This window comes from Petromyzon marinus, chromosome 33 (assembly GCF_048934315.1).
Source record: "Petromyzon marinus isolate PM22_M1 ecotype Great Lakes invasive population chromosome 33, UKy_Petmar_22M1.pri1.0, whole genome shotgun sequence".
Classification (NCBI taxonomy): domain Eukaryota; kingdom Metazoa; phylum Chordata; class Hyperoartia; order Petromyzontiformes; family Petromyzontidae; genus Petromyzon; species Petromyzon marinus.
In genome coordinates this window covers 5,971,710-5,999,346 of record NC_133699.1, presented here as the reverse complement: position 1 = coordinate 5,999,346, position 27,637 = coordinate 5,971,710, and the positions used below count along the sequence as shown (strand labels likewise).

Sequence of the window (27,637 nt, the reverse complement as noted above, 5' to 3'; positions counted from 1 at the left end):
ACGTTTTGGGGTAAAGCAGCCACAGCTCTTGAAATCTCATTTAACGTCGCTTTTATTTTTTATTGGAAAATAAAGGAAATAACCAAGAGAATAATCAAGAAACATTATAAAAACAAAGTGTAAACTTTTTCCCTCACGAAAAAACATTTCACAAATTTATTCGTCAAAGGAACGGTCGATAAAAAAAATTCCAGACGGCAACAAGGAGCTGCGTCCAGCGTGGGTTTTGAAATGTCCCTTTAGTCTTGACACCGTAGTACTTATAGTGAATGGTTAAATATTTGTATTTTTATTTTACGAGTTATATTTTGTTAAGAGAATGAAAGACACACAACTAAGGGGCAGTTCAGTTCAAGCTGAACACAGCTCTCTCAGCAGTTATGACGAGTGCTCATATTTGTTCATTTCGCCAGTGCAGAGATGGGTAAATTACCGATTACTCTTGAGGTGTGCAATTTAGATACCAGTTACAAATGTAATTACATTTATTTCAATTGCATGTACATTTAGATGCAAATTACCAATTGCTTCGAGGAGCATGCTTTAAATGCAATTATAGATTACAAATGTAATGACATTATTTATTTAGATTACATGGAATTGCGATGCTGCCCATCTCTGCAAGTTGCTCGTGGCAGTCTGCTCTGGCCAATGGCGTCATTGGACTCCTTGGACGTGCCGTCCACGCCGGAGCACGCGCCCGCCCACCGTTCAAGCACCGCCGAGTGACGGGACCTAAACGGGTGAAACTTTGACCTTTCTCATTAAGTTGCTGCGTCCAAGCCCAGGTGCGGCCGTCTGGGGTCGATGTGTCAACAGGGACGTGCAGTCTCGCGTCGCCTCCAGTCGACTGCTCCCGGCGCACCGTTCGGCAAAATGACCAAAAGGTGGTTTCGGCGTAACTCTCTGCAAGATCGTCATCCAGGGGTTTAAAAAAAAATCTCCGCTCGGGCAGAGCGCAGATTCACGCGGGGGACGTGAAAGGCTCCAGGGGCTGCGGGCCTGGGCCTCAGACTTGGAGGGGCCCTCCCCAAAAATCTAAAAAGATAGCTTTATAATGGTTGAAATGTAGTACCCTAGCACCATGATACATCCTACCGGGAATGGGGGGGGGGCTCTCCAAAAGCCAAAGCAACAATGTGAGTATCATGACCAGTTGTGAACGGAAATTAAAATAGAGTCTCGATTTAAAGCTTTCGTGACTGCAGGGATTCATCTTCTTGGTTCTTTCGGTAAAGTCACGTAGAATGGAAATAAAATATAAAAAATAAAACATATTTTTTATTAAAAATAAAACATAATATTTTTTATTATGTTTTATTTTTATATAATATTTTTTTTATTATGTTTTATTTTAATTATTTTATTTCCATTCTACGTGACTTTACCGAAAGAACCAAGAAGATAAAATAGAGTCGTTTGTTTGAATTTTGATTTAGCTTTACCACTCGTATATATCACGCTTAACAACCACAACTGAAGGAACCAAGATGAATAATGAGGCGTTTGCCAGTGGGCATACAATGGTTTGGTAAAACAGTGAGGGGAGAGAACTGAACGGACAAAGGGGAAGCTCCCCAAGACCACAAGAGCTTCGGGCCCCAATCAGATAACAATGGGCCCCCATCGGATAACATTGAGCCCTCGGTGTCCCATTCGTTCTCAAAGATGTGGCCCTCTCAGCGGGAAGCGGTGAAAAGTGGTGTGCAGGAGGGGAGCCATGGTACAAATCCATCACAAGGATTACACTATTCTAATTGTCCATTGAAAACGAAGCGTTCCATCATCCTTGTCATCATCCCCCATGATCAATCCGCAGCTGAATGAAGGCCTCTCCAAGATGATTGTTACATCATGGGACGGAGACAGTAACAATCCACCTTGCATCTGCACATAACCTTTTGAATTGCTCTAATCTCTGCAGCGAATGCTTCCTCCTTTGGCGGCCACTCCATCCCCTTAATCTGAACCGGCGGCCAGACCGACTCCCCTTCTAGCGACGTCTTCTGCCAGCGCCTAAATTTCTTAAAGGGGTCGCAAGATGACGTTTTTATAACAATGCGTCAAAATCACCATTGGCTCTTCTGCGCCGAAATCCCCTGACAGCATGTCCGCTCTGTGGCGCCGCGCGCCGATTGTTGGAGGCAATGCTTCTCTAGCATCTCTGCTCGTGATTTAAGACGTTTCCCAGTGGTTGTGCATTCCACGATAATTTTAATACCACTTCCAAAAAGGTAATCCCACGTCGCTGAAAAATGTTTTAAAAAATTTCGATGGTTTCCCACGCTCGTACGGGCATGGGACGATCCTCCTCTTCTGTTGATGGCCGCGAGTCGGTGCTGTAAATTCCACATTGCTATGGCAGGGGTTGAGTCCATCCTTAGGATAACTGCCCTCGACTGCCACATAGCGGCACTCGTTTTACCAACCATCATTTTTTTTTTAAAAGGGGTGCTTGAGTCAACCCCCGACTGGGAATCGAACTCGCAACCTTCCAAACTGCGAGCCACTTGCTCATAGCTACCACCTCACCTGTCGGGATTAGCAATTGACGTCGACCGTGGCCCAACAACACCGAGCCTGGCACTATCATGAGCCACCCGACGGTGCTCGAATTCATCTGGCGTTAATAAAAAAAAATGTAACCCTGTGCCCTCACTGGCGGTGCCACTTTAAACACAATTTCCATCCGTCAGTCAGTGCCTTTGCGCGACACTGATTTTTTATGAAAATCATAAGAACGGTTATGTTACGATAGTAAAAAAAAAAAATCTAAAAAATAAAACCCCGAAACGCCACGTTGATTGATAAAAGTTCGACATCTTAGGACCGGGCGAGGCCACCACCCTTGTCCGCTCCAACACCGCGACCGCCGTTTGTCTGAGTGTTGGCGCTCAGGCATTCATACGAGGAGTTTAAAACGTTTTTCTTTTTCCTAAAATGTTGATCGTTGTGCCCGAACGACGTGAAGCATCTGTCGGATAAAATAAGCACCTTGTTTAAAAAAAAAGAACGCGTCGAACACCAACATCCACTGCCTATAAAAAAACACTCTGCCCGTGAAAGCGAGTCACCTGGGTGGAAATGTTGGCCCGGGTAAAATAAGGTAGTAAGCGTAATCGCACACGCGGCTCGCGAATACTCCTATGGTCCTCTAGAAAGCACTTTTTGGGAAGAAATACGTCGTAAAGTGCAAACTGCAATCCTGCGAGCCGTCCTCGCCCGCACGCGATTCACACGCGAATCTTGTAGCCTTCCTCCATCAGGAAGTTCGGCTCGGGCTTCTTCTCAGCTGCCAGGGGCCTGGGGAGATAAAGCAAAGGAGAAAATGGAATTTTAAATGTTGCCAATGAGTCCGTTAAACGTTGGCGATAATTGGAATGGCAGCGCAGCGATTAGCGCTTATTGCGCTATGGAGCTGGCCACCTCTGCTCGATTCCTGGCCGTCGACAAATTTGGTGGCGAGTGACACCAGAACCGGCTCTGGGTCCCATGTCCAGGTCCGTCAAGTCACTCGTTTTGCGTTGTTAAGTGCCCCACTGAGTGAGCAGGAGTGGATAAAGTAGGTGGATCTGTGATTCAGACAGTGGGTGGATCTGTGAGTGAGACAGTGGGTGGATGGGGGGTAGTGTATCGGTTAGCGCGCTGTGCTATGTACCCGGTGACCTGATTCCCGCTGACGGCCAACACCAGTGATGATTATCTGAACTGGTCCTGGGCCTTCCCTAGGTCGACTCAGCCTCAAATGAGAACCTGGTGCGGTGTGTAAAAACATTGCCACTGGGGAGACCATGGCGGTCGGGCATGGTGCTGGCCACATACTCCCTCATGTGCCGTACCGGCCTTCATAAGTGCTTGCTCATGGCACTTGCCCCAACAGTATATGCGGCAAGTGAGAGATGAGATGGGAATGTTAGGGACTAAGCAGCGAGTCAGGAAACAAGCGAGTGGGCACGAGATTAGATGAGAAACTATGTGGATGAGTGAGGTAGAAAGTGAGCGAGTTAGTGCGTTAGCAGGTAAGTGAGGACGGGGGGGGGTAGGCAGACAAGTGAGTGCGTTGAGCAGGTGAGTGAGCTCATTGGTGACCGAGTAAGAAACCGAATGGGTGCGCGAGTGAGGGAGCAAGTAGGGGAGTGAGTAAGTGAGCAGATAAGTAGGCAAACGAGTGAGTGAGTGGATGATCGCAATAGTGGGCGAGCAGATGGGCAGATAAACAAGTGAGCCGGTGAGCGGATATATGGCTGAGCTGGTGAGCGAGCGAGAAAGCGATCGGGTGGGTGAGTGGGAGAGTGATTGAGTGGATGAGTGAGCGAGAAAGTGAGTGAATGTATGAGTGAGTGAGCAGGCGAGTGTGGTGATGAGCGGGCGGGCGGGCGATGGGGGGGGGATGCTCACAGTTTCTCCACCCTGCTCGCCCGGCGCTGCGGGCTGCCACAGGGTGCCCTGTGCGGGGACGAGGTGGACGAGGTGGACGCAACGCTCTTCCTCCGCTCCTTACCGGGCGACACGGGCAGCGTCACGCCCTTCAGCACCTGAACGGCCCAATGAATAGACAAACGAATACATGAATGAGAATTCATTCTTACTTCCCAACTTCACGATCAAACAACGGCGTGTTGTCCGTTTCACAAAATGTGTGCGTGTTACAAATTTTGTATTCTTCTTAATTATTTATAGCGAGGCTCGGAGCGCCACGCGGCACCTTCATGTCGCGCGCGTGCTTGTCCAGGTCCCTGCGGAGTTCCTCGCCGCTCAGGCGACTGACGTCCACGACCAGGTGCCTCCACTCCACCTGCGCACGACGACGACATCGCCTTAGCAGCGTCCGTGCGTAGATGCAACCCCTTCCGCCCCCCCCCCCAGCCCTCCCCCAGCCCCCCACTCCTCCACCCTTTTATAACGATGCTAAAATAAAAATACCTTAAGGGATCTCAGAAGTAGTTGCGTGATGTCCACTTTCAATTGCGTTCTCTAACGCGGGGTCGCACTCCGGCGTTGGGCGGTGGAGGGTCTCGCGACACAACTTTGGCCAGATCGTCGCGGGACTGCGGCCTAACTCAAAACTAGATTGCAAATCAGCATACCGGCTGTGAAAGCCTACCGCACGTTTAGAATACGTCTCTGTAGGAGGATCGAATTATCGGGGCGGGGAGGATCAACATGTAGGAGGGCTTTCGCGACAAATATTATTATATATATAAAAAAAAGGTTTTTGGGATTAGATTGCGTAAATATAAATGTGTCTTTAACCCACCCACCACCCGACACAGCCAATTTGGGAGGTTTGTCACGTAAACAAATTGCAAACGTTGCGGGTTTACTCTCCAAATCACCGGGGTGCTGAAGTAGTAAACAATAGACACGTTTTGTTTACGCGACAAACATAACAAATTGGCGGTGCCAGGTGGTTGGCGGCGGGTGAACGACGCATTTACATTCAGCGCTCGAACCCCAAAAAAAAACAGAAACCTTTATCAACGTTTACGTGAACGCGTCTTCCCGATCGTCCAGTCGGCCTCGCGCGGCGGGCCCCACCTGCTGGAAGCTGCGCGGGTCGTGCGGCACGTAGAGCCCCACTTTGAGTCGCGTGACCGCGTGCCGGTAGCTCGAGTACGCCTGCCGGAAGTCGGCGACGAGCGGCGCGAGGCCCGCGTGCGTCGCCGCCTTGAACATGAGCTCGGGCCGGCGGCTCAGGCCCAGCGCACCGTAGCGGCCGCCGACGCACACGCCGAGCACCACGTGGCGGAACGCCGAGCCACCGAAACGCGTGCGGAAGCTAAGCGGGAAGCGCTCCACGCCGGGCAGGCCGTTGGTCAGGTAGCTGCACGGGGGAGGAGCAGGACGTGGCGGCGGCGGCGGCGGCGGCGGCGTCCGTCAAGGGAGCTTTTCCCGGTGATGCCGAGACGGCAAATGCGCGGCAACGTCGTCATAAGAACGAGCGAGCGGGCGGGCGGGCGGGCGAACGAGCAGACGGGCGTCACCCCATCCAAAATTAACGTAAACTTCTTCCGACCCGAACAAAAACACTCGCGCGCCTATTTATATTTTTCCAATCTGAATGAGCAGACCCTGCACGCGCGATCGTTGTGGGTCTCCAGACACGAGCGCTGTCAAGGCAAAGGGGCGTGGGGCTGTGGATAGGTGAACGTAAATTAGAATCAGAATATTTGTTGACACTGGAGGAATCCGATGAGCTATAAAGCTCTTTGTCACAGATGTCCATTAGGGCAGGTCAGAACAGTACAACAACGATACAAATATACGACAGGAGTGCAAACGATTGGAAAAATAAGCAAATCACTAAAAAGATATACAAATAAAACCAAACTATTTTTAATTTTCCCAGGTAAAGCCCACTGAGTTAATTGCTTCCTTTTCAGAAGCAACCTCGCCACAAATGATAGCTCAACGAAGTGGCTCATCAACATGTGGAAGTTATAGCAGCCAACCAATTTAAAGTATGTTTATAAAGGAGCAACCCTGAAATTGCTCGCTCACACCACTGCTGGCGGAAGGCCCTCCACTGGCAGGATATCCAGAGAACACCTCTTGAGAGCACTTTTGGCCTACTCTTCCATGATGGCCAGACGTCTTGGAAGGGGACACCTTATAACGGTTTGTGAATCCGTTCGCCATTGTCCAGAGGCCTCGTTATGCGAGCGAAATGAAACAGAATTTACAACTTATTATAAAACGGAGAAATATCGCGGCTCAGCACTGCTTAGCTTATTAAATCTGATGAGATATGGTCCATTCAGCTTGATTTGATCACAGGAAAATCCTAACCCTAATGGCACTCTGTAAATTCCTTATTCGTTTTGGCATGAAGTGTGATGGCTTACGAGAGTGCAACAAGGCACAATAAATATCGTATGCCAATGTAACATTAAGTGTAATAATAGCCGCACATATTGTTATATAAATAACTACGGCTGTGAAAGGGATATTAGAGGAGATGATGGTAGTGATGATGATGCTCCACCAGTGTGGAACATACCGCTATGCAGTTTAGCAGTAACATTCGGTCATTTGACTGGTTGAGTAAATTAAATTGTACATTTATATTTAACTGTCGAGGTGTTTTTTTGATTCTCTGTGTCCGCCAACAGGTAACTGCTGTCAGCAACGGCAGCACAACACAAATAAACTTTCTTTTCTTTTCATGTAATTCAATTGTGACCGTTGTGCCGTAAAGAAGGGCTTGTTTTTTTATATATTTGTTGATCAAAACCAACTTGATTGACGGAGAGACATGGATAATTGCAGCTCTTCAGTAGAAGGAAGCATTCTCCGAGGGGTGTCGTAGGACTGACCGCTGGAGGAGCCATCATAAAATCCTACAATGCGGCTTTCGCAAGGCCCTCCCCCCATTGTGACAGGTGGCTCTGCCGTCTGGGTCAGTAACGATCAGCCAAACAATCTCAATCAATGATTTATCGTGGAAGGATTCCGATGAGCGATGTAGCTCTTTATCACGCGCGTCCAGTGGGGGCGAGTCAGCAAGCTAAATCAACAACAAACAATACAAAAGATGATGCACGAGCGCAAGTTGCCATTAATGAATAAAGTGATCGCATTGCCCCCCACGCCTGGATTTAAATCATCAGCTATGGCCAATCGACTGCTGGATGAAAGGCATTCCTCCCCCACAAGCCGTCACCCACTGCTGGCAATGCGGCGCTCCCGCAGTGCGGTGATCCACCCGGCACTGGGATCTAATCGGCGTGAACCGTGCCAGGGGGGACGAGCACACCGCTGCCTAGCGACCGCTCGTCAACCGGCGCAGCGGCCGCCCGTCAGGCGGAGGGATCGCGGCGAGCGAACCCGCCGCCGTCTTGTGCTCGCGTGCCCGCCCGTCAATAACGCGGCTCCCGGGGAGCGGAGGCGAGATAAAGGGAGAGGTTGGGGAGCGCGAGGGGGCCCGGGGGCGCTACTCGGCACCAATGGGAATTGACTAAACGTCGGCTCGTCAACGGCCCGCGCTCGGAGACGCGTCGACCTTGAAGCCGGCAGCAGGGGTCAGCCGCGGCGGGGAGGGGCCCTCCGCGATACGGAGATTGTTAGCGGAAGGATGTCCCATCCGATAAGAGGGAGTGACGCAACAAACAAAAAAACTTCAAAAAAAAAAGACCCCATTACGTTACGCATTTTAAATCGTAATGCATGGTAAAGATGCAGACCTGCAACTGCTTGCTCACGCCACTGCTGGCGCCAAGTGCTTCACGAGAGGGATCCCCCCTCAACAGGGTATTTGGTCTACTCCTCCACGCTGGACAGACACTTTGGAAGAGGTGGGGAGTGCCCACACTCTACCGTGTCACACATGCCCTGCTGATTGACTAACTGTGGTGAGCCCATTCACACTACTTGGTGGACAGCGGCGGGGGTGGCGGGTGGCGGGGGGGGGGGGTATTTAGGAAAATTTCCCCCATTGTTTCAACTGGCACGCCGGGAGATTGAGTGGAACCGGAGATCTCTCTGGATTGCATTACAACCACGGCAGCATCCCAAAGAAAGATAAACATGGTAATATTAATACAATTGTTTTTTACAACATATAATTGTTTTGCTTCGCCAGGGCTTTATCGTTAAGTGGGAGTGCTGTCATTCGTAACACCGGGAGAACATCTGGTAGAGCAGCAGTAATTGTTGAGCGAGCCGGACGCTGCTGAAGAGACCCAGGATGGGCAAAACCGGAACAGAGATGGCATGCTCAGGACTTGTGGGAAGGAAAAATAAACCGTAATGTCGTCTGCGAAACGCTTGCACTCTCACCAATTACATCTCTGCTCCAAAACAATCGACATTGGCACGGACGTGACCTGAGATTCTGTCCACGCGACTGGGAGCGAGGGAGAAAACAAAAACAACGATGCACAATTAACGTAAACGGTCGACCGACGATGGCGGGGGCACTGGATGATGCTCGCGCTGGCCGCGGGCCATGGGATTCGAGCAATGCCCGGCACGCAGAGTGCGACGCTCAATCTCGGCCAGAGGCTTTCAATCACTCGCATTGACGCTTCCCCCAAGCGTGTCTGAGACGGCAAGGGATGACGACGATGGTTAACGACGATAGCGATGATAATAATAATAATAATAATGCCCCGTGTGTTTATTTCAAGAAAACCTGACGGAGTCTCGAAGCTCTTATTATTTTTTTTTCAGAAATGTCCTGCATTGAGATGTTTGGGCCCTTTTTTTAGAGAGCGCAGCCCTCGCACGATGACATCACAGAGCCACTTTGGAGTTCCCAATCAGTGATGCTGCACCAAATCAGCCTGCCCTGCTGGCAGAGAAAACGCTCGCGGTATGGCGGTCGAACTGAAATAATTTACAATACTTACTGGAAATTTTCCAAATGAAGTGAAAAAGCTAAACTTAATTAAATATATATTTTTACACATCAGTGACTGGAGGATGTAACAACTACAGGTGTCACGTGGGCAGCACTCGGACGGCACAAGATCGCAACGAGCAGAGGCACTGGGGCTGTTCATCGTCGTCGTCGTCTGCGACACGGAGCGGACCAAGTAGGCGACGGTGAATGGACCGAGACCATCAACTCGCTACGCACGACAACCCCGATTCGCATGGGAGCTGATATCCAGATGCAAACCTAGGCTTTCCATGTAGCCAGCTAAGCGTCCCGACCCCCGAGCCACCCGGTCACCTCCTGTTGTCCATAGTTTTAGACGCTAAGGGGCCTGCCATGTGGGGGGGGGGGGGGGGGGGGGCGCCGCATTTTGGCGGCACCTGCCATGATGCGCGCGTCTCGGATTGCGGTTAATCCTGGCAGGGGGTGGGGGGAAGGAAGGAGGGGGGGAGCAGGCTGGGGGGAGGGGGCCGACGGCTCGGCTACTCATGAAGCAAGGGGCCAAGGCGACACTCAAGCCCAAACCTGCACAGAATTTCAACCATGGTGGTGGCGTCAGATGGAATGCGACTCTGTGCTGCATTGGATTCACGTGGCGCTGAATTCCCCTTTGAGCCTACACATTGGCCGAGGTGTGTATTCGGCTTGTAATCCTCAGGTTTTGCAGCATTTCTGGAAACAAAAATAAAAAAAACCCGTGGTGGGGTAAAGTGTTGGTGCCAGTTGGTGACGGGGAAGAGTCCAGGAATGGTTCGCCACTGATTGTTAACCATAGCCGGACATCAAACACAAGTCGCCGGATTTGCACTACAATCAGTTTTTGTATTGTTTTGTCGTTGTCGGTGGTTTCTGAACCACCTCCTACTGGACATCTGTGAAAAAGAGCTTCATAACTTGTCGGGTTCCTCCAGTCCAAATAAAGATGCCGATTCTGGATTCACAGCACCGCGTGCTAATCAACGCAACCACGCCGCTCGTATATGTCGGTACACGCGTGCGTGGGTATGCTGGCACACAGGTTACACGCGTGCGTGCGTATGCTGGCACACAGGTTACACGCGTGCGTGCGTATGCTGGCACACAGGTTACACGCGTGCGCCGCGCTCGCTCGCTCCCCGGTGCGTGCACGCGTGGCCTGAGTGAGCGACCAAGGCAGGATACATTGCGAGGATGACAGCCTCCAAGCACTTAATGGGCAGCGCCTCCCGCACCATGTCCCGTGCCAGGTCCATTAGCCTGCACGCAGTGGGGGGGGGAGGGGCACATGCACCTGGCTGGATTAATTCACAGCCCCTTTGTCAATCCACTGCTGAATGAAAAAACTTCCCATGCTCCGTCAGTCTTGCATGTTTGTTGACCATACTTCATCAAATACTTAGTGTGGTTTGGTGAAGAGAACGGTGGGGTGGTTTGGGGGGCAGAGAGGTGAGAGGGTGAGGAAGGTAGTACCGGTTCCGATATCACTGCTCTATCTTCCGGGTTGCACCGCACGTTCTTGGCACGACGTTCCACCGACGTCAGCCGTGGCTGCGAATCAAGTTCAGGTCGCCGGGTTCATAATGGACTGTCCTGACCCACCACACTGCCACTCGTCCCCGGATGGTAAATAAGCAAACAATTCTCATAAATTAATTTGTCCGACGTGCAATTCGTCATGCGGACGTTGAAATCCATGTCAATCAATGAGTCCGTTAATCAAGGCAAGCCGAGTGGATGAGCCACCGTTTGCGGCAGGCGCCCATCCAGAGGGGGTTACGGGCGGCGGTGTTTCCTGCTTGTCGATGACGGCAGTGGCGAAGCATTTTCACACTCGGCCTACACAGGGTGCTCTGCCAGTTTGGTCAGAACTTGGGGCTGCTTTTGATGTGAAGAATGCCGTTTGCCTTTCTTAAACATTCCAGCGAGCGGATGAAAACAGCTGCCGCCGCGTTGGAAAGCCTGGGTATCCCATGGCGCGGTGCTTTCCAAACTCGAACTTTAGAACGGTAGCAAAAGCCAGCTGCACATCTCGTAAAAATTGTTTCCTGCCGTGACATCGAGTTCGCTCGTTTCGAGAAACACAATGAAGGAAGTATCATTTGAGCTTTCTCCGCAAAATATTTGGGGCGGAACGGGTCGGGGCATCGGTTGCCGCGCTGCTCTACGAACTTGGACCACCCAAGTTTGACCCTGGCAATGGATAACATCAGTGGCAAGTGATATCAGAATTGGTCCTGTCCTCCTGTCCCTACCGCTCCCTGCCCCCCCCCCTCCCCCGGCACTGTGGTGAAGCACAGGTACATCAAAAAATCCCCATGACCAACATGATATGGGGAGGACTTCATCCACAGAAGGATTGTGAACGACTGGATTTTAAAAAAAATGTATCTCAAAAATGGCCCATGGCATACAACAGTCGTGGCGTGGGGGAGGGGAAGACGGGGAGGGGGGAGCAACAGGGGAAGTCCACCGCCCTTGTCGGGGGACGCCTCTGGAGCTGAGTGCATTGACGATGATCGTTAGCCCGGTCTGGCAGCGAGTGGGCGGGAGAGGAGGAGGAGGAAACAGATTACTTACCCGGCGATGGGTCGATTTTTCCTGATTTCAAAGAACTGCGTTCCCGTGTGGTTGTATCTGAGAGCGGCGACCGTTAAGCGAGTTTCCTTGGCAAACTGAAACGGCGTCTCGAGCTTCTTTTGTTTTCATATCCGGACAAGATTTAACCTCACAGGGAAACGACATCAGAAAGAAAATGAAATAACCGCCGCACATGCCGGCTTCCGCTCACGTCTGGCAGGACAATGGACAATTCAATTAACGCACAATGGTTTTCAGTTGTTGTTGAATATTAAGACATCGTGTCCCATTTAACAGTCAATGCCAATGCAATCGCTATTGAGACGGGTTCTCTCTCATTAGCAAAGCGTTACTTCCCCCATATGTTTATTTCTTTGTACAGAAAGAGCAACTCGAAAGTCCTCTTAATCGCCTTCAAGGAAGCTGCATCATCATCATCAGACATAGTCAATCCACTGCAAAACGAATGCCGCCCTGAACTATGACCGTCTCTGACAGTCCCACGGATTTCCGCGCTCCAACTCGAGGGCATAGTCTGTTTTTCTCGCTTCTTGGGAGTAAATCGTGTTACTTGCCGACGTGGTTTCCGTAACGTGGGGACCGAGTCACTGACCCTCGGACGAATGAGTGTAAGAAATTATCTTGATTTCTTTTTTAACGGTGGACAATCAGCCACCGAGATAATCAACGCTTGGACAAACGAAAGCAATAACAATGCGCCGAGGCGCGCTCACGAACAGCAGGAAGGCATTCCTCTAGTCTCATCATTTACGCGGAGTGTTGGATTGAAGGATAGAGCTGGAGAGTGAGCTGCAGATCCAAGTTGATATAGGATACTGGAGGTCCATCATGTACTTCTGTATGGCTTTAAGGCGGTCCAGCATCGCCACGGCGGGCAGCAGCGTTGGCAGGGAAGGCACGGGCACCTGCGTGGCAAGAGGGCGAACGCACCAATTAATACCGTGGAAGATACCGCAAAGGCCATGTTCTCCCGCTCCATCTACGCGGTGGGCGTTCCCTCGGGCGTGTCCCCTTCGCTAAACATGAACGACATAGATACCCCACTTCGTTTTCCGTTTCAATTTTTCAGTTTATTTTTGTATTTAACCATGTAGGAAGTCAAGAGATCAGGATAAGTCAAATTTTCAAGAGTGACCTGGGGCATTGGTTTGCCAGTAGGGGGGGTGGGGCCGATGATTGCTGCTGTGTGTATAATCCTAATTTAATTTGGCAAATGTGGACCCTGACGCTGGCACACAATGGCATACTCTTACAACTAACGTCAGGGCATCTTTAACATCCCTCGTGAAGCAGACGGTTATTATACACCGCAGTATTAACCAGTGTGACCGCTGGACCGAACCGTGAACCTCTGCAACGAGCGGCGAGCGCCCTGCCGCTGGGCCCCCTGCCGCTTTCATCCGAAACCGGCCACCAAATTCTGCGAGAGCGACGGCTGTCCGTCTCGCAGATGGGAGAGCGTGCCAAGACAGAGCACGTGTGCGCCCGAGATTGGTGGGAGACGTGAAGAAGGCTCGAACACACGCACACCTCCGATTAGCCACAGTTGGCTACGCACGGTGCGAAAGAAGTTCCACATGCTGAAATACATGCACTGTTGCCCTCTCTATATTTTTCCATATTATTTAGGTGGGTCATCTGTAAGTGTATCACCCTGTGTGAAACTGTACGCACAATTTGAATTTATAAAGCGGCTAAACGTGATTGCATTTTAAGCTGCTGTGCATGCAGGAAAGCGTGCGATGTATGAGAATGTGGGGGGACGAGGAGGGCATCCTTAATGTCATTGTGTGTTCGCTTTGTATGTGTCACACAATAGACATCCTTGCAAATAAGATGCTCCATCTCAAGGATTTATTCAGGGTGAAATATTTTACGTAAAAAAAACATTTTTAATTGAAGGCAAAGGGAAGGTCATGGAAAGGAGGGTTTGGACAGATGGAAACTGATCAGTCATAGGCAGATTAGAACAGGAAGGCACTAAGCCTGGACTGGAACAGCAATGGAGTCAACAGTGCAGATGACCAGGAGTTAGAGGCTGTAGGAACAGCAGCAGAGGAGCAACATCACATTGCGTGGAGGAGGTTGACTGGAAAAGAGAGCATGTGGAAGGGAGTAGAGTGAGATGAGAAGTAGGAGAGTATGTGGAAGGAAATATAATGATGTGAAAGGGGAGATGTAGGAGAGTAGAACGAGGGGAGTAAAGCAATATGAGAGGGAAGAGGCAGGAGTCTGCGTGGAGGGGAGTAGAGTGAGAGGGGAGAGATGGGCAGGGCCGAGTCTTTGAGAGTCGTGAAGGCACGATGGGTGATCTTGGAGTTGAAGGGTGATTGGATCGGGAGCCAGTGGAGCGATCGTTAGCTGGCTGATAATTGTACAGCCGTTTCCGTTTCTCCCAGGATGGTGCTTGCTCCCGTGCAGCACGCCATCGCTCCCCCCGAACCCCCTGCAGCATAACAAAAGGAGGGTTTTACCCTCTTTCTTGCAGTGCACCACCGCTCCCCCCGAACCCCCTGCAGCATAACAAAAGGCGGCTTAACTTAGCCCTCCCCACCCCACCCACGTCCCTTCCTGGCTCCTCCCCCCCTTAACTTAGCCCTCCCCACCCCACCCACGTCCCTTCCTGGCTCCTCCCCCCCCCCTTAACTTAGCCCTCCCCACCCCACCCACGTCCCTTCCTGGCTCCTCCCCCCCCCCTTAACTTAGCCCCTCCCCACCCCACCCACGTCCCTTCCTGGCTCCTCCCCCCCCCTTAACCTGTATATAAGCTCTGGTGTCCCAGAGCTGTTCACTTGATACAGCGAACTTTGTTGTGTCTGTTCCACCTGAAGACGGAAGCTTGTGTTGCCTCCGAAACGTCGTGATTTAATTTAGTTTGTTTTCTTTTCTTTCATTTTTATTTTACCTACGTGACTTTACGCGTGTTGTGGTCTCATTTATACATGCGAGTGAGGAGTCTCGGGAGCGGGGTTCGGTTAACAAAAAGAGGTCCATTATCATGAGAGCGGACCAGATGCACAAGCAAGGTCGCCTTGACCAGAAATAACATCAGCATTGATTGCAGCTGGCGCACGGGGCTCAGGTTAACGAACTCGGCGCTTGAAGGGCGCGGACGACCGCTGGGAACTCGAGGCGTGCCGATCGCTGTCCGTGGTGCTTACTGAATTAACGGCAGCGAGGCGGTCGGCCGCGGTGCGATCAACGACGCACAAGCTCCAGTGCGGCGACGACGTCAGCAGCAACGACAATTGTTTCTTAAACAAGCGCACACGCACGCACACTTTTAGCCGCGCTTGTAACTGTCTATGAATTATTTTCAGCAACATGTGTTATTAATTGTTAGCATATTAAATTATTGTTTTTGGCCGGTACGCAGGAGACCGTGGGTTCAATCCCGACCGGGACGACGCCCGTTGCGTATTTGGAGTTTTGTGTTTTCTCCCCGTGGTGGTCGTGGGGATTTTTTTTCTCCGGCTTCTCCGGTTTTGCTCTGCACACTTCAAAACATGCGTTTCGTTTATTTGGCTACTCAGAAAAAAAATATTCCCACACGTGTTACAAGCCACTTCGATGAGCTATCATGTGTCCAGGTAGCCTCCTGCAAAAGAGCTGTGAACCAGATATTTGATAATCAAGCCGCACTGCTGCCCTTGATGCTTTATGTTAACTATCTTGGTTTAGTTTAATCTTCTCTTTTGGTTGTGTTGAAGGGCAACTTGTATCACACCAGCCTGCAGATTGCTTACCGTGCTTCATCCAGCAGTGGATGATGGGCTGCGATATGAACCATTTACCATTCCGATGACGTACGTTTGCAAAATCGGTTTTTCTTCCGGAATCGGAAGTCAAAGGCCATGTGGGAGGGTTGCGTGACACAGTTTGGCGCCATCTATCATAGAGTGCGGTCATGTCGCTACGGTTCTCTGCGGTGAGCACAATGTCTTTAAATACAGCGGCGCTATGTCTCTAAATAAAATGTAACGCTAACCGCTTGCGCATTCCAAGAGTCAGCGGTGAACGGGACACCCCACCCTCCAACTTGCAGATGTCTCGGAACGGGAAAGGGTTAACCAGCTGGGGAATGGGACGCATCTGGCAATCTCGGTCAGTCGTAATGAAATCAATTCACCTCCATTCAGTTATCTCCATATAACAATATAATTTTTTGTTGTTGCGCGCTATTAACACTTCCCCTAGCTTATGTTAAGCAGCAGCATTGGTCTAAAGCAAGTGAACTCTAGATTGGTTTCACCCTTCTGGGTCTGATCAGCAGGGTCTTTTCTAAACAAATGCTGTTGTTTTACCAGATGTTATTGCTAACAGCACTCCCTCTTATTGATGGGAGCCTGTCAATGCAAAAAAAATATACAGTAATCAAGAGATGTGGTTTAGTACGGGAGTAGATTTGCTATATTTATCGTATCATATTTGTACGGTATAATTGCATACATTTTACTTTTAATTGATTCACCAAAGCTACAATTTATGTTGATTATATGCGGCCTGTAATATCTTCAAAAAATAGCCAGGCACATACCTGCAATCCAACACTCTGGAGGCAAGGATTGGTGGATCATGGTGAGATTCTCGACGTTTTAAAAAAAGACGATAGTTCAGCAAGTTCAATCTAGATTTGAAGTAGGGATCCATACTCTTTGGTTCTTTCGGTAAAGTCACATAGAGTATAAATAAAATAAATTAAATCACGACGTTTCGGGTGCAACATAAGCGTCCGTCAGTCAGGTGGGACAACCACAGCAAGAGACAATTGCCGAAGTGGGCAATTTTATTGTCTGTTGCGGTTGAACCCAAATCAAGAGCTGAATGGCTCACAGGGTAAATCCTAATAAATGAAACTGAAAACTGAAACATATCAAAAATATTTGTCATCATCAACATCATCTCCAATATTATTTATAATTATAAAAAAGTCATATTCATCGTCATCATCATCATCATCATCAATGCAGGACAGCCCCTGAAGAAGTGCCCGATTTGTGACGTTATCGTTATTACAACAATGATGAAGCAAATATTTACAAAGCGCACGTTTAAAAAGAACACGGTATCTCGGTGTCTCCGCCATGTACCCATGCCACCCCCTCCCCACAGAGCTCAGCCTGGCTCTCGGCGAGCACACGGACCACGCTTCACCACACACACACCACATCGCTACACTTGGCAATCGTGCAATCCACTGACAGGACTTGGCCAAAGACCAACTTGCGATTGCTGACAATTTATATTACCAACTCCGGGGGCCTCTGCTGAGCAACTGCGAATATATATGTATTTTAAAAAAAAACACACACAATGCCTGGTTGTTTTTCTTCCCATTAATACATTTTCCGGTTTTATTTTCCGGTTTGATTTTGACCAGCGGCGGCGGCGGCGGCGACGGCAGCAGCGGCGGCACAAGATGCGCTCGAGGATGGCATGAGCGCGCGGTCAGCTGCAGAATTTTGCAAACGGTTGTTGCTGGGTAATTGTGTCCTTGGATTCTGTGTCTGTCGTGCTCCTAAGCATCACCCACACGTGACGCCCCGCCCCCCCCCCCCCCCCATCGATTCACAGCACCCGCCCCTAACTCAACTCTGACCCTCCCCACCGCATCCCCCACAACCGCTACCCCCCCCCCCCCCCACTCTATCATCGCCCAAGGATGGGTAGTGACGTCGTCCTTGCGTCTTAGTGCCCAGACTGATCATTCCTTCTTGTCACGCTCCAGCTTATATCCCATAGGTCTCGCTGTTTTTGGCACCGCCTAATTGTTTTTAACGTGAAAGCAGAAGGATGGAAAAGCCTATGCGTGGGACTACACTGAGAATCTTTTTAGGCAACCACTGGAGCTATGCATATTGAAATCTAGATTGAAAACTCAACTCTTTACAACTGATTTTTGGGTTTAGTTTGTTGTCCTTTCCCCGCACCTAGGACCAGCGCGGCTGGCGAAATAAGTTCAACATGCAAACAGGTAGAGAAGAGTGTGGGTCAGACACTACATTTTGGAGACATCGCATTGACTGTTCGCTCGGGCAGGACACGTCATGAGATGATGGCCCATGGTCAAGACTAACAACAGAGTAGAAACCAAAGGACAGAACACCCCCATGAGGGGAAACGCAGCGATGGAATGTACCTCCTGTGCAGGTGCTAAATGGGTTGTTGCATCGTGAGACCATGTCAGTTGACAGTCGAGAGACGGCTTTGGTTGCCGAAATGATCGTTGTTTTGTTCTTGCCCCCCAAAGTTGTCTAATAAAGACTCTAATTGTTTAATAACGGATCAGTTACCGTTACTTACTTACTTATCTATCCATTGTTACGAGACCATCCTGAGTGTACCGTAATCACCTTCGACCACTTAATTAACAAGGTGCTGGGGAAGAAGGAAGAAAAGACAACACTTTCTCGACTGTCTTGCGAGACCATAGCAATGCCATGGGGAGGCCTTTATCCAGCAGCGGATAGATCAAGGCTGGTGATGATGATGAATATCACGGGTCCAATTCATATTTTGTTACCAAGCGTCCCTCTATGTATTATACATTTTTGGCAAAAGCGTGCCAATATGCTCTCCATTGGGAAGGGGTCCCCCGCACCTCCGATGAGCACGGTTGGCTGCGTACGGTGCGAAAAAAGTTCAACGTACACACATACAAAGGCAAAGACAAAGATCCCCCGTATAGCCTCAACAGACTGTAGGGGCAAGTGCTTTTAGCGAGCACCTATGAAGGCCGGAACGGTACACGAAGGGGTGGGTGGCCAGCACCACGCCCGACAGCCTTTGTCTCCCCAGTGGCGATGTTTACACACCGCACCAGGTACTCATTTGAGGCTGAGTCGACCTAAGGGAGGCTCAGGACCAGTTCAGATAATCGTCACTAGTGTTGGCCGTGAGTGGGAATCAAACCCGGGTCGCCGGATTCATAGCGCAGCGCACTAACCGCTACACAACCGCTCCCCACACACACATACACACAAAGACGTACGTGCACCGCTATGATTATTTCGCCCATTTGTCCGAATGCCTTAAAGGGACTCGGGAACCCTGAGCCTCAACACCACCGCCGTCATTCTCCGGAGGTCAGCTCAGCCAGGCGCGAACATCCAGATCTGTCTTGGCCCTAGGGGCCCAAAACAAAAAAAACTGTCTGGCTGAGCGCTGACCTCATGTCGAGAGGGATTACAACTTGATTTGATGCTTTCGTGACTGCAGGAATTACTCTTTGTTTTTTTCGGTAAAGTCACGTATAAATGAGAAATAATAATAAAAATAAAATACATAATAGTATCATACGACGTTTCGATTGCAACGCAAGCAATCATCATCAGGTATAGAAGAGCTAAATTTAAGAGAGAGAGGAAACAGAGATGGAGAAGCACATCAAATTTAGCTCTTCTAAATTTTATGTGCTTCTCCATCTCTCTGTGTTTCCTCTCTCTCTTAAATTTAGCTCTTCTATACCTGATGATGATTGCTTGCGTTGCAATCGAAACGTCGTATGTATACTATTATGTAATTTTATTTTTATGATTATTTCTTATTTGTACGTGACTTCACCGAAAAAAAACACAAAGAGTGAGAGGGATTACGTTGAACCTTTTATTTTCACTGGGCATAACGTGTGCTCGCCGAAGTGTGTCACATCGTTAAATACGCCTCAGCCCTACCAGAGGTCACTTGAATGGATCTATGTACGTGCTGTATGTATGTACGTAGAACTTCTGTCGCACCGCACGTAGCCAACGTGCCAATCAGAGGCGCAGGGTGAAGGACGACAAACTAAATCCCACACTGGGCTGGCCACGGGGGGTGGGGGGTGGCTTGACCATACTTCACCACGTTGGTGAAGGGGAGGGAGGCCCCAGGACCGGCTCAGGTATCATTCCACATATCAACAATCGATGATAGTTTTTTTTATTTTATTTCAGCTTTCGAATACGGTGGACGGACGTATCACCTCCGGTGACTGCAGTGGTCACACGAAACGATTACCTACAACGTGTATGGATCGACAATATCGGTGGTCCGATTCTTAATTCAGTCCACGTATGATATCAGCTTGCGGGGGGGGGGGGGCTTCTCTAACAGCAAGGGTCGCCATAGGTCTTCGAGAGATCCGAATGCGTGCTCTACTTTGTCTCACACAGGGTGACGCTGAAGGCACCAATTCACGTGAAATTTGGGGCGAAGATTAAAGCGAGAAAACCCCAGCGTGGGATCCAACGTACGCCGCTGCGAGGTGCCAGCATGGCTGCAGTGTGTGTGCCATGCGGTGGGTAACAGAGGGGCGCACTGCTGAAACGTCCACTGCTGTACTGTGAGTCTATGTTCCCAGCCTTCGCTGTTGCACACTCACCAGTGTAGTGAAGTACGGCCGAATAGCCCACAAGACCCGCATAGCGTGGGGAGGCCCTCATCCAGCAGTGGATCGTCAAAAAAAGCCCTCCAGTCAACCTCCTCCACTCAGCCGTAACCACCGTCTGTCGATCCGCTGCTGCATGGAGGCGTCGCCCACACCACGTCGGTGATGGGGCCTTGTGTGTGACCATACTTCACAATGCTGGTCATTGTGAGTTGGTAACGTTAGGCAGAGGCCAGGGCTGACTCAAATTCGGGGCGATGGAAATTGGCTCGTGGTGTGTTGGGAGGAGCTGGGGGGGATTGTTGCACAGTGTGAGATGGCGACGGCTGAGGGACGCTTTCATCTAGCAGTGGATAGATCATGGCTGATAATTATTTCGAGGAGCGGTGTAATACATAAAACAAAGACAAACACACTACTGTTAGTGAGCACCTATGAAGGCTGGCACAGCACATGAAGGAGATGGGTTTGCCAACACCACACCCCACCGCCTTTGTCTCCCCAGTGCTGATGTCTACACACCGAAGTGGGTACTCGTTTACGGCTGAGTCGATCGGGGGGAGGCACGGGACTGTCCAGATCCATGTCACCGGTGTTGGCAGTGAGCGGGATTGAACTCGGTTCACCCTGTTTGTAGTCCCGGTGCACTAATCACGGCACCACTGTTGCCCACAAGTTGGAAAACAAAAACAAACACTCCTTGTGTAGCCTACATAGGCTTTTGGGGCAAGTGCAGTTAGCGAGCACCTAGGAAAGCCAACATGGCACAAGAGGGGGGTGTGTGGTGAACACCACGCCCGGCAACCTTTTTCTCCCCAGTGACGATGTTTACACACCGCACCAGTTACTCATTTGAGGCTGAGTCGACCTAGGGGAGGCCCATGACCGGTTCAGATAATCGCCACTGGTGTTGACCGTGAGCGGGAATCAAACTCAGGTCGCCAGGTTCGTAGCGCAACACCACCGCGCTAACCCGCTACACTACTGCTCCCCACACTATAGCAAACAAAGACAAAGAAAAAGACAAAGATCTCCCGTATAGCCACTAACAGACTGTTAGGGCAAGTGCTGTTAGCGAGCACCTATGAAGGCTGGCACAGCACACGAGGGGGTGGGTCGCCAGCACCACGCCGGCCCGCCTTAGGCTCTCTCGTGGCAATGTTTAAACACCGCACCAGGTACAATAGAAAACACACGCGTCCACACACAGACACACACAGACACACGCATCCACACACAGGCACACGCATCCACACACAGACACACGCAGGCACACACAGACACACGCAGGCACACAGCTTTACAATCTCTCTGGGATTGCACTGGCAGTAGTGTTCGAAGGAAAGGCTCAAAGTACAAACACCCTACTCTAGTTTAGCATTGTTATTGGAAACAAGGCCATTGGCAGGGTCCCTCAATCACGATCTCTTGCTTCATGATTGTGATTTGCGCTCGCTTAGCCAGGAAGGCCTCACTGAGCCTCAAGGCTCCTTTTCAGGAGGATCCTGCCAAGTTTTTTTGTTCCACAGGAGGTGTTGCTGCTGCTGTTGTTGTGTGTACTCCCAATTGATTTACGTTACCTTAAATGCCATACACAGTTGTTCGTTTTGCTTTTGTCATTGTGGCGACCGAGGTCACGCTTGAAAATCAGACTCCTTACCCTCGTCTCTTGCGTTCCTCACCACCTGGTCAAACAAAATCAACTTGAAACTTGCAGGTAATTTCACAGCGTTGGAATGTTTGGCCAATACCAATAGCATTGTAACTATCTTGCTTTTAGCTATGACCCAGAGGACCCGGAGGAAACCCATGCAGAAGACGGGAGATCATGGTGCCCCCCCCCCCCCCCCAGTCGGACAATGAACCCCGGGACTTCTTGCTGTGAGGCTCGAGCGCTTACCACTGCGCTTCCCTGCCGTCCCAACGAAATAAATAACAACACACGATACATTCGTCAATAACGCTACCTTGAAAGTAAATACATATAGTCTTGATTTGAAGCTTTCGTGACTGCAGGAATCCATACTCTCTGGTTCTTTCGGTAAAGTCACATCTTCAGGTGAAGACGCACGCTTGTGTTGCGACCTAAACGTCTTGTTTTCTTTTGTTATTTTTGTTCTATCTACGTGACTTTACTGAAAGAACCAGAGAGTATAAATGCATATAATCGGTGACGTTTCAGGCAATGGGGTTTATTGTTAATCATAGAACATAAAATGAGAAGGGCCGTTGCCCGAAATTTTGCAGGGCTATTGACGAAGATGTTGAGCTTTTGTTATTCTTGTTGTTAACTGTGCTTGTGTACCATTGCCAATGCGGCGGCGGCAGCAGCAGCATCCCCAAATAATGTGCCACCCCTAATTGGCCGGTTCTGCGCAATTGCTTCTTAATAATAGATGGGACAACACAGCAGGACACGTCCCACCAATCCGGCAATCTTGCAGTCACCAATTCGAAGGCACCCTAATGATACGTATGGGGGCATCACATTTGAAATGTAATTGTAGGTTTAGAAAGTATGGCTTATTTATGGCATATGGTTGACACGGACACAAAATTACATGCATCGTCGTCGACCCAGCATTGATGAAAGCATCAGTTCGTATGCGTTCGTCCGACTACCATGTGTTTTAAGAGAATGTCTCCCTTCACAAGAAAGGTGGTCTAATCGTCATTATCTATCACGGTTACAGTCAAGGCCACTTCACGGTTGCATGCATGAGTATTACCCACACATTACTCCGTTGGGATCGTACACCGTCTCAATCGTTGCCCCCTGCTAACAGGCTAATGCCCCGGGTCACTCTTGCAAACGAGATTATTCCTGGTCTCTAGAGTTTTCACCTTAAAAAAAAAACTTAACCCAGATCTTTACAGCGTCTGAAACGTACACAGTGCACTCGTGGAATTACCAGGTACCATGACCAAAATGGCCGTTTTAATAATGACCAAAACAAAACTCCAAAAACACAAATATTTGTTATTACCCAAGCATTTCATGTACCTAGGCAATAATTAGATCCGTTAAAACTTGTAACTATCAACTTTGACATCACCCCCGAATGACTGCGAAAGTCACAAAAGGCGACAAGGGTACTTCGTCACCCTTTGTAACTTACGAGCGGCAAGGCCCAACAGAAGCAGCCATCACAGACCTTAGGGCCACACGTTATGGGGCACCACTTTCCCACCTTGCTCATCCATGCGGATGAACGCTCGCCGCACGATCTGATACGTTTAATTCTCAAGAGATGGACTTTAATCGCTTAATGAAGTACAGAACCAAATTTATTGCAACATGGGGGCGTATTGTCACTTTCTGACCAGCCCATAGTGGACATCTGTGAAAAACAGCTTCAAAGCTCATCGGATTCCTCCAGCCTAAATAAAGATTCAGATTCTGATATTTCCTGCGCAGTCATTGCTGATCAGGCTGGGACCATCGGCTCGATACACCTGAGAGCCCGGATTAAATCACGGATTCGCACCCGGAGTCTCAACGGTGACGGTTCAGTGCTCCGACTTCTAAATCACTTTGAAACTCAAGAGTCCCGTCATGAGCCCCTTTTAACAATGATCGAAATGCAACTGGCATTCGTAAATCAACGATGACCGACCGCGCCCCTGGTTTCAAAAACTCAAAGCATCAACGATAAACGTTGCATCAGCTCTGTCACTCTCACAATTAGCTTAATTAGATTCATCCATTACCACGTGACAATTTGGCATACTTTCAATGACAGAAACCATCAAAGGAATTATAGACTATCAATACATCGCTGATCGCACCGTCACATTATCTCGTGCCATGGCGGTGACATGTTACCTACCTCGCCTGGTATGAAGGACGTCGTGGGTCCAATTCCGACCCTGAGGCTTGTATATTTGGAGTTTATGTTCTCCTCGTGGTTGCGTGGGATTATTCTCCGGGCCTTCCGGTTTTTCCCTCCACATTTAGAATCAACATGCATTTAGAATATTTGGCTTCTATACATGTTCACGTAATAAGCCGATTTATTGAGCTATAATTTGTGGCCAGGTCGTTTCTGAAATAGAGTTATCTAGCTCAGTGGGCCTTACCCAGTAGCCAACTCGAGCAACGCCTCAAACCACTGACAAGCTCCTCAGTACTTCACTGACCCAACCGCCCCATCACTGACACCTCTAAAACGCCAACTGCATCATCACAAGATCAACTCAATCAACATGTCACTGACAGACTCTGCGATCCTTCTCTGAATGTGTGTCCCATCATCGAAACCTCTTTAATCGCTATCCACAACAAAACACCGTCACTGTGTTTCACAAACAAATCAACTCCATCCGCACCACCAACTCCATCAACGTCACAAATTCTGCCACCACCACCCACCCAATCACCACCCTCATCCACCAACAACCCCATAACCGACAACCCAACAAAGCCCCTTAATCACCCACATCATCGACCTCTCCATCTCACTCACCAACCCTACCACCTGATCACCTCCTTCACCCATCCACACATCACCAATCTCGCCATTCCAGCGGCGACCTCTGAGGGTCACTCACTCCTCACCAAAGGTTCCCCATGTAGCATTTAACAGACTCTTAGGAGAAGTGCTGTGAGCGAACACCTATGAAGGAAGGCACAGTACACAAGGGGGTTGATGGCCAATACCACGCCCGGCCGCCTTTGTCTCCCCAGTGGCGATATTTACACACCACCCAGGTGCTCATTTGAGGCCGAGTCGACCTAGGCGAGGCCCAGAACGGGTTCAAATAATCGTCACTAATGTTGGCCGTGAGCGTGCAGCGCGCTAACCGCTACACTACCGCTCCCCTACACGCACCCAGGAGACCCCCCCCCCCTCAACACACCTTGGGTAGCTCTGTGCACTGCCGTATGCTCCGAACCATCTCCTTGCCTCCGGGATGGACCCGGGCCACGTGGCTCCACATGCGCTCCCACGTGCTCTTGTCCAGAGGAATGCCGCTCCTGTTCACATAGAAGAGGGACCCGCCACCCACTCCCTCCCTGCTGTTGTCATCCTCGTCCCCAGAAGCGCTCATTCCTTCCTCGGCTGGGGCAGGTCGACGAGCTGCCACCTCCTCCACCACCACGACCACCTCCTCCTCCTCCATCACCGCCCGCTCCTGCTGTGGAGCTGCAGACACGTCCGCTTCAGAGGTGACCGCAGCTCTATCTCTGGCTCCTGGCATTATTGTTGGTGCCGCTTTATCCCCTCCCTGTTTGCCCGTGTTGCCTGTCTTTGTGTTTTGTATGTCTGCGTGAATTGCTGTCTATGGGTGCATGTGCGTGTCCGTCCGTCTCTGTGTCTCTGTATGTAATCTGTGTGGGTCTTTGTCGGTGTCCGCTTGTATTTGTGTGTGTCTGTGTGTCTGTTTCTGGTTGCCAGTGTCTTGAGTGCCTCCTGTGGCTGTCAGTGTGTATCCGACCGGGTCTTGCTGGTTTGTCTTTCTGTGCGTCTCGGTGTCCGTCTGCGAGTCTGGATTCCTCTTTGTCAACTTAATTTCTGGGAGGAGGAGTGAAAGGAGGAGGTGTTCCCTGTGTCTTGCGCCTCCCACGACGTCCCAAGCCCGTCCCTCTGTGTGTTGTGTGTGTCGAATTTGTGTGTACGTGTTGTGTGTGTGTGTTGAGTTTGTGTATATGTGTTGCGTGTGTAGTTATTGTGGGATGTATATTGAGTGTGTTTGTGTTATCTGTGGTTGAGTGTGGCCGTTCAGTGTGTTATGTGTGTTGAGTGTGTTTGTGTTCTCTGTGTTGAGTGTGGTATGTGTGTTGAGTGTGTGATGTGTATTTAGTTTGTTTGGTGCTGTGTTGAGTGTGAGTGTTTTTGTGTTGTCTGTGTTGTGTGTGTATTGGGTGTGTGGTGTCTGTTGTGTGTGCATTGAGTGTGTGATGTGTATTGAGTTTTTTTTGTATTGTCTGTGTGTGTTGAGTGTGTTTGTCTGTGTTGAGTGTGTGTTGAGTGTGCGTGGTGTGTGTGTATTGAGTGTGTGTGATGTGTGTGCTTTGAGTGTGTGTATTGAGTGTGTGTGTTGTCTGTGTTGAGTGTGTGTGGTGTGTGTGTTGAGTGTGCGTGGTGTGTGATGTTAAGTGTGTGTTGAGTGTGTGTGATGTTAAGTGTGTGTTGAGTGTGTGTGATGTTAAGTGTGTGTGTTGAGTGAGTGTGTTGTCTGTGTTGAGTGTGTGTTGAGTGTGTGTGGTGTGTGTGGTGTGTGTGTGTTGAGTGTGCGTGGTGTGTGTCTTGAGTGTGTGTTGAGTGTGCGTGGTGTGTGTGTATTGAGTGTGTGTCTTGAGTGTGTGTTGTCTGTGTTGAGTGTGTGTTGAGTGAGTGTGTGTGATATTAAGTGTGTGTGTTGTGTGCGTTGAGTGTGTGTGATGTTAAGTGTGTGTGTTGAGTGTGTGGCTGTGTGGTACACTCTTAGAGATCCCCAGCTCCCCACATACCTGCCACCACTGCGGTAGAGTCACACCAACATTCCGGGTACGCACAACCCTTTAACCACCTACTGTTCATTCATTAATAATTAATATTCACAGCCTACCAGTCTCTAGTGTCACACTTTGACACGTGAATGTAATATTACACTCGCACAGAAAGTTACGTGTACCTGTGTGTGTATATATGTGTGCCTATAGGCATGTAATACATATGGCTCACTGCTGCAATGTCTAATGAACTGAAGCTACATCGCGGTACGTGGTATGACCTGTGTATTGTATGGGTTACGTCTCATATCTACTGTGTGTATGTTGCGATGGTTGTTGTGTGTGAACTGTATATTGTACAGGCTGCGTCTATTCTATATGCGATGTCTTTCTTCTTGTATAGCTTTTGTGCGCTGTACTGACTGTGTGTATGTGTATTGTACACGCTATGGATCTTTATGTGTGCTGCTGGGCTGGCTGCGGCTATCCGCTATGTGTGCTGTTGCTAACCGGCTGTGCGTGCCTGTTGGGTGTTGTACAGGCTACGGATCTCTATATGTTCAGCCGAGCTGCCTGCGGCTACCCACTATGATGTGTGCTGTTGCTGGCTGGCTGGCTGGCTTGTATATGTCTGGTGTTGTACAGGCTATGCGTGTCTGCCGGTGGCGTTGTGTTGAGCAAATTGAACACACAAAAAAATGCACAGGGGTCTAACAGCAAACCCAGCGAACAGCTGATGGGGCCGGCAGGGCGTTTCCAGCCTCCACTATTGGCCGCGATGCCCGCCACGTTCGGAATGCTCCAACTGTGCGATTGGTCCGGTCGGCGCTTCCTCGACGCGACCGTCGTCCACTCCCCTCCGAACCGGGGATGACAT

General features: G+C 49.8%; 1 protein-coding gene across 3 annotated transcripts; it reads right to left on the bottom strand.

Moving 5' to 3' along the window:
* Positions 1 to 34: 34 nt before the first annotated feature.
* Positions 35 to 27,637, bottom strand: VASH1 (vasohibin 1). Of its 3 annotated transcripts, XM_032964968.2 has the most exons (10): positions 26,779 to 27,637; positions 25,185 to 25,471; positions 15,118 to 15,210; positions 12,773 to 12,861; positions 11,936 to 11,992; positions 10,541 to 10,615; positions 5,539 to 5,824; positions 4,706 to 4,795; positions 4,399 to 4,535; positions 35 to 3,303 (listed from the first exon to the last, which is right to left on the bottom strand). In XM_032964968.2, the coding sequence occupies exons 1-10, from the start codon at positions 26,846 to 26,848 to the stop codon at positions 3,234 to 3,236; spliced, it is 1,254 nt and encodes a 417-aa protein (XP_032820859.2). In that variant the 5' UTR covers positions 26,849 to 27,637; the 3' UTR covers positions 35 to 3,233. The 3 variants fall into 3 exon arrangements, with proteins under 3 accessions (XP_032820859.2, XP_032820861.1, XP_032820860.2); XM_032964970.2 differs by lacking the exon at positions 15,118 to 15,210 and having other exon boundaries at positions 26,779 to 27,635; XM_032964969.2 differs by lacking the exon at positions 26,779 to 27,637 and having other exon boundaries at positions 25,185 to 26,745.

Bases quoted from the DNA above. Each gene is read 5' to 3' on its own strand.
- VASH1 (XM_032964968.2), bottom strand. From the start codon at position 26,848: ATGAACAGTAGGTGGTTAAAGGGTTGTGCGTACCCGGAATGTTGGTGT. The intron at 12,862-15,117 runs GTAAGCACCACG...CTTGCCACGCAG, and splicing joins GCCTCGCTGCCGTTAATTCA to GTGCCCGTGCCTTCCCTGCC. The intron at 5,825-10,540 runs GTATCCTGCCTT...TCCCCCGTGCAG, and splicing joins GAGGCTGTCATCCTCGCAAT to CTACCTGACCAACGGCCTGC.